The sequence below is a fragment of the Folsomia candida genome, unplaced genomic scaffold (genome assembly GCF_002217175.1).
Source record: "Folsomia candida strain VU population unplaced genomic scaffold, ASM221717v1 Fcan01_Sc013, whole genome shotgun sequence".
Taxonomy (NCBI): domain Eukaryota; kingdom Metazoa; phylum Arthropoda; class Collembola; order Entomobryomorpha; family Isotomidae; genus Folsomia; species Folsomia candida.
This window is the reverse complement of record NW_019091205.1, coordinates 3,546,574-3,562,702: the sequence shown is the minus strand read 5'-3', so window position 1 is coordinate 3,562,702 and position 16,129 is coordinate 3,546,574. Positions and strand designations below refer to the sequence as shown.

Here is a 16,129-nt window from a genome sequence, read left to right as displayed (position 1 = left end):
GTAGCTTGAAACAGGTTCCATTGTAAGCTACAAAGTCTGGTTTCAGAAATATCTAATGACATATAGAAACATCTAATGTCAAATTATGGCATTCGTAACTTGCAGTGCAAGTCTTGCACAGCATTATCTCAAACTACTGAACAACCTAAATGCGCAAATAATTGATTAAATCAAATTTATTCTGAAGGTTAGTTAGTTTTTAACTTAATTCTCATAACGGGTAACGGGTACCCGCACGGGTACCCGTGTGGGTACGGGTACTGGTGCTGCGGGTAGCGGGTCGGGTAACGGGTAGCATTTTCGCTACCCGCGGCAACCCTAATCTCCTACATACTTGCCTCGTTTCATCTCCGGAATAGAAATTACTTTTGTAATGCTAATTTCTGTTTTTTCTTTGTCATTACTGAGGGTTAGGCAAGATTATAGAACGTGTAGCTATTTGCCCATATACGCTAAACAATGGCGCTAATTCCAAATATTTGAAACTTTTCTGGAAGCTTGGTTCAAGCTGCGCCGTGACCCAAAAGCTCAATTTCGAAATTTTGTAAACGATTCCAAAAATGGACCCCAACGAGCTCCATGCTGTTAAAACAGTTTGCCAAGCAATAATGACGTACAAAAAAATACTAAGCCTACTCCAGCATGAAAAAATTATCATTTCTAATGGCCCAATGTCTAAAATAAAGGATTCAGTTGAAAAAAGGAACCAGGCAAGAAATTTGATGGTGCCACACTCGTGGAACGCATACCCCCCGAACTGTAAGAAACCCGACGCTCGTGAGAAAAATTGATGTAGATAAGGCAATAATTTTTTTATCAATCCAAAATCAACTGGCCACGAAGTCTCAGATCCCTGGGCGTACACTGAACTGAATTAATCATCAAGATATGCACAACGTCAGCGAGAATCAGTAGATATGAGGTCGACACGAAACTTTTTTTCTGACAGCGCTCAGATTACCGCCCAGTACGCAGCCATTCTTTTTTTAATATTCGGAATTTAAATTATTTTGCATAAAGATAAACTAGTAACGTCCGGTTATGCGCCTCCAGTGCTTTAATTCTGGTTTGAAACTTCAGATCGACACTTTTTTCAAATGGACATAAAATTTTTTTATGCATTTTGCAAACTTTTAGATGAACAGTGGTTCAAAGAAAACCTGCTGCCGGATTTAAAAGCCCGGCTTTTTGGAAATGATAACTTCATTCCTCATGAAAAAAGGATGAGGAATACGATGAAATCATTCAAAATATCCAGGAACGAATATTTCGCCCTAAAATTAATAGTTTTCGACACGTTCTATAATCTTGCCTAACCCTCAGTATTAGCTCACCCTGCGTAGCGTGGGAGCTATTGAATTCCTCTTGTCCGTCTGTCTGTCCGTCTGTTCACGAGTTTTTTGCATCAATGTATGCTAATTAAAAATCCCCTTGATCATTATTGAATAAATTCGGCGCACCATTGGTATTGAACAAACCGAATCGAACTTTTTAATAAGTTAATAACACCGTTGATACCTAACAATCGGTAACACAAAATGATGCGAAATAATTGGGGGATGGGATGCAAACCGCACCAATAGTGCAGAATATCCGGGAGAAATGATCACACAATTTTGACAAAGTTTTCAAAATTATGAATCCCGCTTCGTAATGCTGTACAAATGGTGCAAACGACAGCTACGTAGTCCCATCGCACCATGGGTGCTAGAATATCTACGAGTTTTGATCTATTTTGTCGACTTATTCCGCAGCTTCGGTGCAAAGTTCATGACAGGGTGAGCTACTTCTAACGTTACTACGGTTTATTGTATCAGGTTTATTTATAAAGCAGTACAATGAAAAAATGCAAAATGTGTTTTCTGTTGGGCTACATATATCGAGTTACTAATATATGATACAAAATCCATGTAACTTTATATACTTGGCGAAGTCAGGTACTTATTGTTGCACTTCTGTGCTACTCTTCCTTCCGAAATGTTGAGTTGTCAAATACATTTGGAGATTGCATTGGTATGCTGGCCCTGGATTGATCTTCGTCCCCCTGGTTCGCATTAAGGTCTATAGGCTTGTAAAAATATGCCATAATTCCAAATATCGCCATATCAGCGAACATTAGCCCCGCAAATAAGAAAAACTCCTTGGACTGTGTAAAACATGACAAAAGTCGTTACATTTTAAACAACGAGTTACTAATCTTACGTATTAATTAGACCTATGTATGTATGTACGTACCTGCTTGTCTAATTTAATAAACTCTGCTATGAATACGACAATCATGTTTCCAAATGCAGCAGTGAGTAGCCAGGCAGCCTGTATGACGGCCTTCATACTAACAGGGGCCTGGAAATAGGTAAATAATTATTAAAGAAGATTTAAAACGGGTCTATGTCTGTTTCTAGCTTTTTTTATTGATGAGTAAGAAGTCATTAGAAATGGGGTTACGATTGTAACCAAAAAAAACGTATGTGACTCTACCGCCGTGCTTATAAATTTGTCATCAAGTGGTTACAATTGTCACCGACTAGTTATAAAGTGTCACTGACTTGGTATGAAATTGTCACCAGAGCTAATAAGTTTATAACCAGTTGGTGACAAATTCATAACCACGGCGGTAGAGTCATATACGTTTACTTTTTGGTTATAATAGTAACTTCATTTCTAAGAGTGTAGTAGAGAATTCTACTTGCCTGGGAAAATGAGAATTCTAATCCAGTAACACAGAACATTACTTCACCGATTGTAATGACGATGTATTGTGGCAGTAGCCTATATTTACATAATTAGTATAGTAAAACATAGTTATTAATATAGGTAAGTAATAAGTGGCAGTTACCACGACATGTGAACGGAGTTTGGTTCAGTAATGGTGTAACTTTTCGTGGAAATCTGTCCTGATGCCGGGTCTTTGCTCAGAGTCAAGATATAGTTACCCCCAAGATGAGGGTCAATTGTGCCACTAATATTTACCGACTGTTCTAGTCGATTTACAGTTTTATTTGATGGAATGTACAGTTTAAAGTGATAACTATTTATAAACACAGATTATTATTTACATGCAAACTTTGCATGAAAAATTAAAGATAAAAACTCACATATTGGGATCTATCAGAAAGACGGTGGAAGTATCATTTTGCAGATTTATACCCTTTGCAACTTGTTTGTCGTTGATGAGTAATAACGTTGGATTTAAGTTTACTTCTTCCAGCATTCCAGAAATAAGCACCCTACAAGAAGTCGAATGGGTTCAGCTTTAGAAAATGAGCGTTTTACATATGTATCTCGTATTCACGAATCAAAGTTGTCGTACTAATTCATAAAAGACCTAAGTGCAGTCGATGCTTAATTCAGAAATGACCTAAGTGTACAGAAAAAAAGTAAAAAAGACCTACATATGTGCAAGTATGTATTAAATTATGGCTATACAAATATCTTGCCAAAACGATTCTTCATATCGCGCGATTTAGCTATAAGAAAATACGTACTTGCACATAGGTCTTTTTTTACTTTTTTTCTGTACACTTAGGTCTTTTCTGAACTAAGCATCGACTGCACTTAGGTTTTTTATGAATTAGTACCACGAAGTGGCTGTACTTTAATTTTGGGTTTCCTTCCTTCGACTTTTCCAGCTCATCCTCAGACTTATCCCGTTGCATTTCAATCGACCCATTCACCACCTTTATCATGTAGGTAAATGCTTTTTGTTCTTCTGCAATGAATGAGAACGCCACATTGTTCTTGAGCAAATCACATTCACCAATAGCCTCAACGTTCCCGTCATATTTGCCGGCCGAGATTTTAGAAAGAATTGACATATCGAAGGATTCTATTCGTCTTGACCCCAATTCTCCATTGAAGGTCAGATTCAAATTGCAGGGCAAAGTGTTGATGAAATGAACTTGAGATTCGGATGGACCCAAGGTGACCGCGTAGGTTGGCTACATAATAGAAATTAATGATGTTAAGGTTCCCATGGATGACGCGTTAGCGCGTAATCTCACTCTGCCCCTATGCAATGTCTTCAAATGCAATTTCTAAAAATTGAATCAACTCCATGAGTTTGGATACAAATGCAACTTTTGATATTTCAGTGTAAAGCTAATTTTTGATACTATGTAGAAACAAGTCGATTTGGAAAAAATTTGCAAATTCATTTGTGCAGAAATTTAGTATGAAAAAATAGCAACCAGTTGGCTAATTTTTTTCAAATCGACTTGTTTGTAGTATCAAAATTAGGGGTAAAGTGAGATTACGTGCCAACGCGTCATCCATGGGAACCTTAAGATAATGGTACAAATTAGACAGCAATTTTGGCCTACTTCAAGATGCAGCTCTAAAATTCCGGAAATGATGAATGCAATGCCTGCCAGAATTCCACCCGTTGTTAGACGTTGTAACGGCCTCGTTAAAATGTTTCCTTAAAATTCGTAGTATTTATAACAAATTAGTATTTAAAACAAAGATAAATACAGGGTAGTTTAAATGACAGGTTACAATGCAAAATTTTTCAATGGGAAAAATTCGCAAATCTCCATTAGTTATCGAAATTTTGCCTCTGAAATTCAGTATTTTAAGAATTTTGTCATCAGTGTTCCATAAGTTTTGATAAAAATTAATAACAATCTCAATCCTAGAGAGCAGAGACAAAGTATCTGGACACTAGGTAATTCGGCCTCAAAATGGTCAAAAATGATTTTTGAAATCTCAAATTTTTGTAGGATATTGTAAACATTACTGACGTTTGGGATCCGCGAAGAAACGAGACGTTAATACATTACCCACTTCGTATTTAGTCTTTTTCGTCGCGCCCGCCATTAATGCTTTTTCGGAAGACTTTGCAACTGCATTGTTAATTTTTTCCCTCCGTAACCAAAATTTTCTTTAAGTTTCGACTGTTTCACAAAGCTGGGGGTATGTCTTGTTACATATGGCCTAATTTTTTTTATTGGGCTATAATCAGTGTTGAATGTGAGGTTTTCATTTTTCAACGTCAAACTGATTTTTTTTTCGATTTCTTCCTTGATAGTTTTTGCATTGTGGATTGGTCCAATGTCGGACCAATCCATAATACTTTTTTATGTATGTCTTAATTTTTGCACAGCCACAACCTCATCGGTTGAAATGTAGTCAAGTCTTCTTCGAGTGTTTGTAACTCAAATTTTGGTACTTACAAAAAAATCGTTTCTCGACTTCCTCACTTTGAACTTATGCAGGAAATTTATTGTTCAAGGAAAACACATGAAATTTTTGTGATGTGTTGTTGGATATATTTAGATATATTTAGCATATTCTATAATAATTTCGGATTTCTACGACCATTTGTTGACCGCTTTCCTATTAAAACTACCAAGTGTCCAAATACTTTTTCTCTGCTCTCTAAATCCGTAACTGATGCAAATTAAAAAATTTTTCCTATTGAAAAAATTTCCATTGTAACCTGACATTTAAACCACCCTGTATAACTTCGTTCTGTTGTTATCTCGTTACCTCTCCTTAGCGTTGGATATATCACTTCATTGAATATTGGAATTAGGGCCTAATAATAATAATAAAAATAATAGTACAAATAAATTATTTTCATTTTGAGACTTACGAAAAATAAGGTTCAGAAACTGATTAAAATTAGATGAAAATTAAATAGACTTACCAAAATTAGGAATGGATTTACCACCTATTTTAAAATTATTTTAGTAATTCTCATAACTATTTAATATGTGACATTTTGCAGTTACAAATATACATATACCTGCATTTGGTCTGGTTTAATTAGATACCCAAAAAAATTTCCGTCCATTCGAGTTGCTTGTAAGGTCTAGTTTTATGTGAAATAAAACTTGTTTTATTTTTAATTGTTTTTCACGAATTTAGTTTAATTGAGGTACCCATCGAGATCCCTGCATATCAAATCAACAAGACGTTTAGATGCATATTATGTATGTTAATTTAAATAAGTTATACCTGTTGATCGAATAGTGACCAGAACACTGAAATATCATTGAAAGCATTATTAATCCTTATTTGAAAAGTTTTGAGATTTTTTTCTAACCTGGGATAGGAATGTATAAAAACAAAATCCGTAATAATGTCTTGACATCGTTGAGTGATTTTTTATCAAATTTATCATCAGCATAATCAAGAAAGTGTTCGCGTTTGTCGCCAGTTGCTGCAAGTTTCCTCTTTCTGCAGATGGCGTGCTAAAAAAGGGACATTTTATGTTTACAACACTTTTACACACATCCTAAAATTACTCATTTTAAGCGTCAGTAGGTTAGTGATAAAATAAAAGTGAATGACAAGCCTACGCCATTGGCCAGTCAAAGTAGAATGACAAGATTCTCGTTTTGTAAAGATACTTAAAAAGCATCAAGAAATCACGAATCCATTCATAATTCTCTGCGTTCTTTAAATATGGATCAACCCCGTCATAATTGCTTACTGCATAAATAATAAATAGATATATGATTTCTTGGTTTAAAGGACCCCAGAAATTAAGTAGAAAATGTAAATTTCAACACAACTTCAAACTACATACATCAAGCTCGTAAATCTTACCGAGGCGTATGTATTTAACGACAAGCAGAACTAGATTCCTTGCAGGTTTGGTTAGCGTATGCATGGGTCATCCCAAGATAAATATCGCTTTATACGCAGTATAAATAACTGATACAATAAAAAAGTGTTTATCCCTACAGCACGTGTATGTAAATAAATGTAGTTAATTAGCAAGATTTTCAACTACTGAGGAATGATAAGTAGCGCAGCGAAGGTAAAAATGGTTAGGTTAGGTTAATTGAATAGTTATGTACAGGAAAATTGATTATTATTCGGTTAGTTGAAAAAAATCTGCTAAAATCGTTTTTCAAATTCAAACTCACAGCAACACATCTGCCGACCTTCATCACAATGTTGCCGTCAGTTTTTGTCATTCTATACCATGGCTTGCCAATAATAAATATGACTGCATGACAAAGATATATTTGTGAGAGAAAGTCGTCACTTTGGCCAACAAAGAATGAACACATACCAAGGGAAGCAATCATAAGGGCAGCTGGAACTGCAGAATTAACAAGAACTATTATGTAAACTCTGAATTAAGAAGTTGGATTAAAAAGCATTTTACCTCCGAATGCCAGTGGATAGCAAGTATCACCTTAAAGTATACGATAATAAATACATAATTGCAGTTATTTATACACTAGCGTATAAGCCTGTCTCTTGTCGGGCGAGCGAGAATTATAAGCTGGAAATGTCTGTCGGCAATGGAAGCGAAGACAAATATTTCCCAATGAAAGTAAAAGTAAAGAAAGTCAAGTTTCGAATCTTTATAAATTAAATTTGAAAAATAAAATGTCTGAGGTCCCATTAAAAAAGTTCCCAAGTTGCCCACCCCATGGTCACCACCCACGATAACCACCTGGATAATATATCATTTGAATTTATTTTATTTTAAGTTTTCGCGCCGCTCGAAATTTGAATTCTTTACTTTCGCTTCCGTTGCGCAACATTTTCTTCCACTTCCGTTGCTGACAGACATTTCCAGCTTATCATATAGATATGCGTATGTATCTACTACGGATAGGATCTCACTTTTAAAACAAGCAACGTCTTTTCGGAAAATTGGTGTGACAAATGTACTTATAAGACTTCCAGCATTGATTGAAAAATAAAATATGCTGAAAAATTGTGTCAAATGTCGCTCCTGCTGTGGAAGTATGAATTGGTCACCTAAGGATTTGGTAAAAATTTATGATGTGAGAATCTAGACATGTAAAACTAAAAATAAATATTTTTTAAATTACCACCGAATGCACTAACACATGGCTAAAAAGTGTGCAGAACAATAGTTTCATATTATTTTGCATCATTTAATTTAATTTAAGAGATTACCTTGATACCACCCGTTCCGATCTATATAAATATAAGTGACATAAAGTAAGCCTCTTAAAGTAAAATAAAAGTCAACCCGGAACAGGTTGCTAGAAATTCCCCAAACACATTAAGATTTCTTGCATACGTTATTCACGTATGTAAATATATTATTATGCATGGTGTACATATTTATTGTCAAGAAAAAAAATTCGCAATGTCGATTGGGGAATTTTATGCATATGTTTTTTCTAGTTTTAGCCACTGAAGTCATACCGCAATCAACCCTAGTCCTAGGAGACTGAAGGACCTGTAAATATGGTTCAAAAGTTGTGTAATTACATAGTTTTTACTATAATTTCCGAGCATTATTACGAGAAGATAAGCTGTAAATAATCTGCTAATAAACATTACCGAAAAGCACAAGCATATGACTCTACCAAAGTGGTAATGATAAGTTGTACCGTGTGGTAATGGCTTGGTAATAAAGTTTTACCATCATGGTAACGAATTTTTACTACCTGGAAAAATATTATTACCAAATTTATTACCGAGAAATCATTAACTTTACTTAGATTATTTAGAGCGTATGTCATCGGATTAAAATTACCTGTCGGGAAGATTTAGTGGTGGAGTGGCAGCCAGAGAAAGGATGACATTTCCCAGTGAATACACAATTGAAAGATAAAGTATAGTTCTGCAACACCAATTTAATATTTTTATGGAGAATCCTTACTCGGATTTAAGACATGCCATACCTGAACTTCCCCAGAAAAGAGTCAGCTAGCATCGCCCCAAAAAGAGGTGTAAAAAAGCATAAGCCGCTAAAAATATGATAGATTTTCGTAGCGGAATCAGGACTATACGCCAATACGTTGACGAGATAGATGGTGAGGACGGCTGTATCAGCAAAAAAAATCAGTCAATTATCATAGTTATTAGCTCTCATTATATATGTTCACATTCATTCATTTAATTATGAATGAACAAATTATTCATTCAATATTCAAAATTTGAATGAATATTTTGTTCTGATTTTTGAATAAATGAATATTGAGCGAATATCTATTCAATTAGTGTGAATGAATAATGAATGGATATTATTTTCATTATTCATTCTTTAATCAAAGCTTAATACATGGGGAAGGTTGAGAAATTCATAGAATACTGTGAATTTTGAATACATAACATGAATAATGAAGGAATGGTGAATAATGAATAAATGTTGAATAATTAATAAATATTTTTTTTTACAAATTATGGATGAGTGAATTAGGAACGAATATTTTTTTCAAGATTTTGAATGAATGAACTTTGAATGAATAAATATTTTTTGAACATGTATGGTTATCATGGCATAATACCCATTTAGGCTACGTCTAAAGGTAAGGCTGCTTCCCTTCATAATTTTTGAAATCGTGTAATATATTCGTATCATAACACAGGAAAGAATGTTTATACGGTAGGAGAATTCCTTGCATATGAACATACATAGGATGTACATTCTATTTATGCACTAAAATATTTTACCACTTTAAATCCAGTCAAATTATTGACAAAAAGCTTTGTCACTCTATATCGACATTCTTATGCTAAATAAGGAACAAAGTTGCAAGGTACTGTTGTTAGACATTACATATGAACAGATTCACTTTCATTCAACCGAAATCTACATATGTACGTAGCTGTATAGACATAAATAGCTGTGCACAACGGGATTTGGAAAACAGGTTCAAATTCCAAGCACTCCGAATAAGGTGATTTAATACAACAAGGAAAATTACACCCTGCAAATATTTTGCTGACTATTATTGTTGTAAATTGTATGTAAATTGCATGACTCCATTCATTTATTTGACGCCTGTCATTTAGATGTTATACATATTCAGTGTTGCAATTTCATATATCTATGTAATAAACACAGTTGTCACCTTAAAAATAGATACATAAATTATATCATTGAGTGCTAACTAGAAATATTTCTGATTAGTTAAAACAAACAAGGATTTTAGAATATCAATTGTGATACGACATTACTCAAACAATACATAATAAAATATAGTGCTTACCTTTCATGCCATAGTAGGAGAATCGCTCGCAAAATTCATTTGCTAGGATAAACCAGACTTGGTTTGGGTAACGAAGTTTCTAGAAATTAGTTATTTACAAAAAGAAGTCTCAACAAATAAATGTATATCTTAAATACACTAAATCACAACTTAATTAAACTAATAACTAAATAGGATAAGTAATTTGTATCTTTTGAGTTATTAGTTACCGTAATTTACCTTTTGTTCATCCATGGCGTAGTAATTTAATTGTTTTATAAATGCAACTTTTCACACAGATTTCTTAAATACTGCACAGTTAACTGTACATATATTTTACTCCTGAAGAACAAAACTAATAACTAAATTTGTCCTCTAACAAATTAAAATAAAACATTTTGTGATGCTCCCAATTTTACGAGTACGTGGATGAAAACTTGATGCCAGAGTTGCCCTCACTTTTGACCACAATCGAACAGGTCTGTAGCTAAATTCACACTGCGTTATGCATTTGAACGCATTGTAAATATAAACTAAATTAAACCTGTTTGTAAATTTTGTGTCAATAATATTTGCCTATGACGACTGCAACTACGCCGTATGTGTAGTGCAAATAAATACAACAATATGTCCCAGCTGTGGATGCGTTTACAATTTGAAAGATTCTGATTATCAGGTTGGTGTTAAGTGTGCATGTCAAGCATATTACAGTGGAAGGATCAATAGCATGTTCCCATTCATGTTAATATTACGTGGTAATCGTATTGAGCACAGTAGAAATATTTACGACATTGTTGTTGAAGGTAGGTAAAGGTTACTAACTCTCTCAGAATGCATGGGCTTCGTAGAAAAGGACACAATCAAGATAAACATGTTAAAAGTCTTCATTTACACATCCATCCTTCTGCACCACAATAACCCATCAATAACTAATTAGAGATAAATTTCCACGAATTTTAACTCTTTCTACAACTACGAACCAGTGGAATTTAATCGTTTTTCCAACCCTTCGAATTCCGGTTGACCATTATAATTCACAACATACAGAATTTGGGCCAAGTTTGGTTAGGCTAATTTCAACAAAAACTTATTTATTCAGGGTAATCGTATCTTTGCCGTAAATACTCTAATACACATAAATATGTACCGGAAAGTTAGCGTTAATTTTATTTTCAACTGTCCATTTCTAAAATTTTCGGGTAAAAATAATGATCACGTTTTGATCACGAAGATAAAAAAATAAAATGACTGTAAAGTTCAACCTGAAAGTAGATCGTTACTCATGCCCAAATTATACAAATTAAATATGCACCATTTTCCTTCAATTTTACTGTGTAAAATATGATTTGCACGGTCTTAATTTATAATTTTGAAGGAGAGGTCTAATTTGATTGAACATTTATTACATTTTCATACATTCGCTAAGAAGGAAGTCCTCAGTGACGCAGGCAGATTCTGCTATTATGCAAATACTTAAGTAGGATCCTCATAAATGAAATGTACATATGTAATGACAATTACTTTCGTGCGTCACTATAAAATTAAGAAATGCTTTAAAAATATTGAGGAAGCCGTATTAAAATTAAATATGAATGAATATCCGTTCACACTTTAAGTAGTCAATTAAGGAAACCATGTACCCGATGCTTTGAAATGGGACACTTATCCTGAAAAAAATTATGTTGGACACCAAGTCGGAAGAACTTGTATTGAAAGCCACCGAAATTACATAGTTTGCGAAGATGAATTCCATGTTTTCATGTGTAAAATTTATGAAAGATAAAAAATCCTGTAAATTTGAACGTGATCCAAATTCACTTGCATTTTTGTCTTCAATTTTTGTTCACAGTGAAATTGGGCTGATGTACATATACATGTGTCAAAACAATAACTCAAGCTGATCAAAGTGACGGCGTTTTACTGATTAATGCCGTCAAAGGATTGATCTCAATTAAAACTGATCACCATAAATTAAACAGTCTCGACACTCTCAACCCATGTGCATCATTGTGACGTAATTTAACCATGTATAAAAACCAGAGAAAATCCCGACATGGGCATCATTCTACAAACTGAATAACAAGCTTAAGAACTTTAATTTCGAAGAATTTTGAAAATCTGTTCATACTCACCGACATCATGAAATTTTTAGCGTGTGCCGTTATTCTCGCAGTTTTGGTCGCTGTTTCAGGTAAGAGTTTGTTAAAATCTGTAAATGTTGTGGGGAATTAATTATTAACGTCTGTAATTTTTTACAGAGGGAAACGAGACCCCCAAACTTTCAGCGAAGTCTAAGTCTTTAGAAAATTCCGGGACAGCCAAACGAGACAAGCTTTTCAGTAAACTTTTTGACACTTATAACAAAGACAACTACCCGGAAAACAGCACCGTTAATGTTGGCGTGTCCCTTCTGGATGTCGGCTTTGTAAGAGACATAATTTTTCAGGAAATATTCAATTTTTATTGGTTTATAAATCTATTATTTTTCCAAATTTGCCAGGATTCCGATAAAGATGTGATGAATTCTCACGTCTGGATGCGAATGGTAAGAAAAATCTGTTACTTCAGGGGCTACACGCCAATTTTAAATATGAAAAAAGGCCAAATTTTGACGATTTTTAACCGAATTGGCGACAGAATAAATTCATCAACCCCGATTTTTTCGTATATCTAGACCTGGACGGACGATCGCTTTTCTTGGGATGAGTCCGAGTTTGGCGTGAATGTGTTGCGTGTCCCCGCCGAAAAAGTGTGGCAGCCTGATATCGCCCTCTACAATGGGTATGTGTGACCGCCACAATTTAAATTTACCGCTAGTCTAGAAATTTCTAACTGTGCCTCATCATTCCCCAGCGTGCATAACAAGATGGACTGTTACGACACGAACGTGCTCGTCTACCCGAGCGGCCTAGTTTTGTGGGTGCCACCCTGCCATATTCAATCCTACTGCAATCTGACCTTGAACCACGGCCCGTACGAGGAACAAGTCTGTACCCTTAAGTTCGGCTCATGGACTTTTGACGGTTACACGATGGGACTCGAACTCTACAAGGATAAGAACGTAAGGCGAAAACGATAGTCATTTGCATGTATTTCTGAATGAAATACATTTAGGGTATTCAATACTTATTAATATCCTTAGCGTCGTAAAATTCTCTACGAAAAAAAATACTAGGGGTCAGGCTTCGTAAAAATCGTTAGGGAACATGCATATATTTCGTAATAAAATACACTGATTTTGAGACCACCCATCCACCCCTTCCTTATACATATTACTCATGTTGAGTTTAACTTAAGTAAGATAAGCGACCCAAACAATCCACCCACCTTTTTAATAATGTAATATATGGACGTTCATTAGCACAGTGAGACGATTTTTATGATAAAATTATTAGAAATCGTAAATACACTCATGATTATTTGTATGGCTAAATATCGTAATTTTGTCAATGTTCAATTTAAATTGTTTTTTAAAAATAACTTTACAAATTTTCAGATTATACAAAAAAAATTTCTTAATTGAATTTTCAGAGCACACTCGTTGACGTGTCGTACTTTAACAACCGGCAATACAGTATCACCCAGAATGCAGCGATCAAGGAAGAGAAGAAATACGACTGTTGCGTTGAACCGTACTACGACGTCCTTTTCACCCTCGGATTCCAACGCAAACCGGAAGTAGCACCAACTTGTGTGAAAAACTGAGATGAATAAATAACACCGGATTTTAAACAACGATTGACCGACCCCTTAATGGAATGAAACATATAATAATATACGCTAATGAGTACATAATGTTAAAATTTCAAGTTTCCAAAATTTTGCTCAAGAATATTAAAATTTTAATTGGGACATAATTGGAATGTAATAATAATATATAAGGAATAAAAAACATATGAAGCATTAGTTCGGATACGTGGTGTGCAAGATTTATTTTAGCAAAATTCTCAATTTCTTGAGTTTCAATATGCATTGGACAAATAGGTACATTTTAAATTATGTACGTATAAACTTATGGAGGACCGTAAACTCCTTTTAAAAATCCCATCACAAACCATTGGCTTCAACCCTTTCCCATCTTTTGGCCCAACATAATTCCAGTCGGCCAGTTTAAACGGGGCTCTTCGAAAATACGAGGCCATTATTGATGACCACAGTACATACATATGGAAATTTACGCAAGGTTGCTTAAAAAAAGAGGATGACAACGAAAAAGTACTATTTAACCAACGTTTTTTTTTCAAAATTCATTAACCAGGTAGACAAATTTTACAAGGCTTTGGACACATTTTGCAGAACCGGAGGATAAATTTTACCTTTTTTACCTCACATTGATTAAATTTTACTTGTTATGCAACCTGCATGCACTGGTACATACTCGTCGTTAAAGGGAAGTTGCCCAGTGACACAGCCGGATTGTGCTATTAAATAGCTACATAAGCAGGATCCGCATAAGTGAAATGCATGCATATATATGTAATGAAAATTTATTTTGTTATTAAAAATTAAACCAGACATTATAAGATTGAGGGATCGAGCGTTTTAAAATTGAACGTGAACAAATTTCCGGTCACGCTTTAATCGTTAGTTAACGAAACCGTGGGACTCGTTCATCAAGTGGGACGGACAGATTTATTTCGAACATTTATGTACATGTTTTACTCCAATGTGGGCGAATTAAATGAAATAGTTGCTGAAATTACGCCGAAATCATACTGTTGTATAAGGGAAGACAATGTCTTCCCTTATGACATATTCTCTTAATTCAAAATGCTGTGCTATTTGCTTAGCAGTTTCACCTCATTTACATAAATCTCAATATACCCCTTTTCACCGATACGAGCTAGCTTTCCATGTTGAATAAACTCTATGTGTGTCTTTCACGAATGCGTCATAATATGCAAATGAGGTGATTAGCAGAAATAATTCCACAGTACATACCTACTTGCATTTTTGCCATGAACTCTTACGCACAGCGAAGTGAGCCTGATGCACATACATATGTAAATAAAGGTCACGCAGCAAAATAATTGACGTCCATTAAAGTGACGACTTTTTGTTGAGTGAGTGATACGGTCAAATGTATGATATCAATTAAAACTGATGAACTTAATTTAAGCAATCTCGGCTCCGTCAATCCTGAAATACCCATGTGCATCACTGTAACGGTAATCTCGTCACGTATAAACCCAGGGAAAATTCCCACTCAGTCCTCATTCCACTAACTGCACGGCAAGTTTAAGAAAATTTTTAATGTCTGCTCATACAATCCGATATCTTTAAATTATTTTCAGTCTGAAAATTTAATAAATAAAAATATTGCTTGATTAAATTATGGAAATGATGCATGCATTTATACAAATATGTATTTAGTTATTAGGTAAATGGCGACTACGAAAATGATGAGTACTAGAATGAACAATGCACCCGTTCTTTAAAATCTGGGCACCCCGAGCAACAAATTTATCGTATAAATCACCACCTTCTCAAAATACTTGAGCTGAATCCCTCTATCCAACCGGTACAAGCGTCCATAGTGAATCCTCCCCCCGAACTCCATGACCCTCAAGGCGTCCAACCTCCTCCTCATAATCTGTCTCTCCCTCCCCGCACAAATCCCCCACATCCACACCTCCCACATCCGCAAAACCTCTTCCGACCGGGTCCTCACCTCGATTCCCACGCCCAACCCGATCAGCACAAAAATAACGATGAAAACATTCACACTTGGAAAAAACGAGTAAAACCAAAGCGGGAAATTTGTATACATTCGAATCGTAACAAACGTGAAGAGGACCGTGGCGCACATGGCGATTAGCATAAAAGCAGCGATAAAGAATTCTTGAAGACGTCGCATTTTCTCCAAAATTATGAAAAGTCTGACATATTTGGTCACCATGTTGTGGAGACGCCATTGATTTCGTGCCCGTGTGAGGGACAAGATGAGACAGGTGAGCATCTTGAAGAGGGAGAATGCCACGATGATGGGAAGCGGGTAGAGGCGGCATCCTTCAAAATGGGTGGTCACAATGACGTAGAAGATACTAAGGTAGGATAGGGTGTGGAGAAGGGGGGTTAGTTTGGCCATTTCGAGGAGATGGATGAGCGGGTCGAGTCGTAAGATGAACGCGGCCAGCACGAGGATGAAGGGGATGAAGGTAAATTGGTAAATCATGCCGGACATGGCGAGCCAAAATAGGTCGATGGGCTCAGCA

The 16,129-nt window shown here is 35.2% G+C and overlaps 2 protein-coding genes across 2 annotated transcripts; one reads left to right on the top strand and one right to left on the bottom strand.

Annotated features, from left to right (window-relative positions):
- Positions 1-1,784: 1,784 nt before the first annotated feature.
- On the bottom strand, positions 1,785-10,519 carry LOC110855545 (solute carrier family 15 member 2). The gene is made up of 24 exons (XM_022103951.2): positions 10,155-10,519; positions 9,936-10,014; positions 8,625-8,766; positions 8,477-8,563; positions 8,143-8,176; positions 7,888-7,908; positions 7,800-7,821; positions 7,588-7,725; positions 7,121-7,150; positions 7,025-7,054; positions 6,876-6,958; positions 6,047-6,194; positions 5,959-5,984; positions 5,883-5,894; positions 5,747-5,812; positions 5,648-5,671; positions 5,488-5,536; positions 4,320-4,417; positions 3,595-3,938; positions 3,096-3,227; positions 2,837-3,028; positions 2,691-2,769; positions 2,236-2,343; positions 1,785-2,146 (listed from the first exon to the last, which is right to left on the bottom strand). Exons 1-24 carry the CDS (start codon positions 10,167-10,169, stop codon positions 1,961-1,963), a joined length of 2,145 nt encoding a protein of 714 aa, XP_021959643.1. The 5' UTR covers positions 10,170-10,519; the 3' UTR covers positions 1,785-1,960.
- A 1,432-nt stretch (positions 10,520-11,951) lies between these two features.
- On the top strand, positions 11,952-13,827 carry LOC110855657 (acetylcholine receptor subunit alpha-type acr-16). The gene is made up of 6 exons (XM_022104069.2): positions 11,952-12,105; positions 12,173-12,339; positions 12,415-12,459; positions 12,589-12,695; positions 12,768-12,975; positions 13,446-13,827. The coding sequence occupies exons 1-6, from the start codon at positions 12,054-12,056 to the stop codon at positions 13,617-13,619; spliced, it is 753 nt and encodes a 250-aa protein (XP_021959761.1). The 5' UTR covers positions 11,952-12,053; the 3' UTR covers positions 13,620-13,827.
- The last annotated feature ends 2,302 nt before the right edge of the window (positions 13,828-16,129 follow it).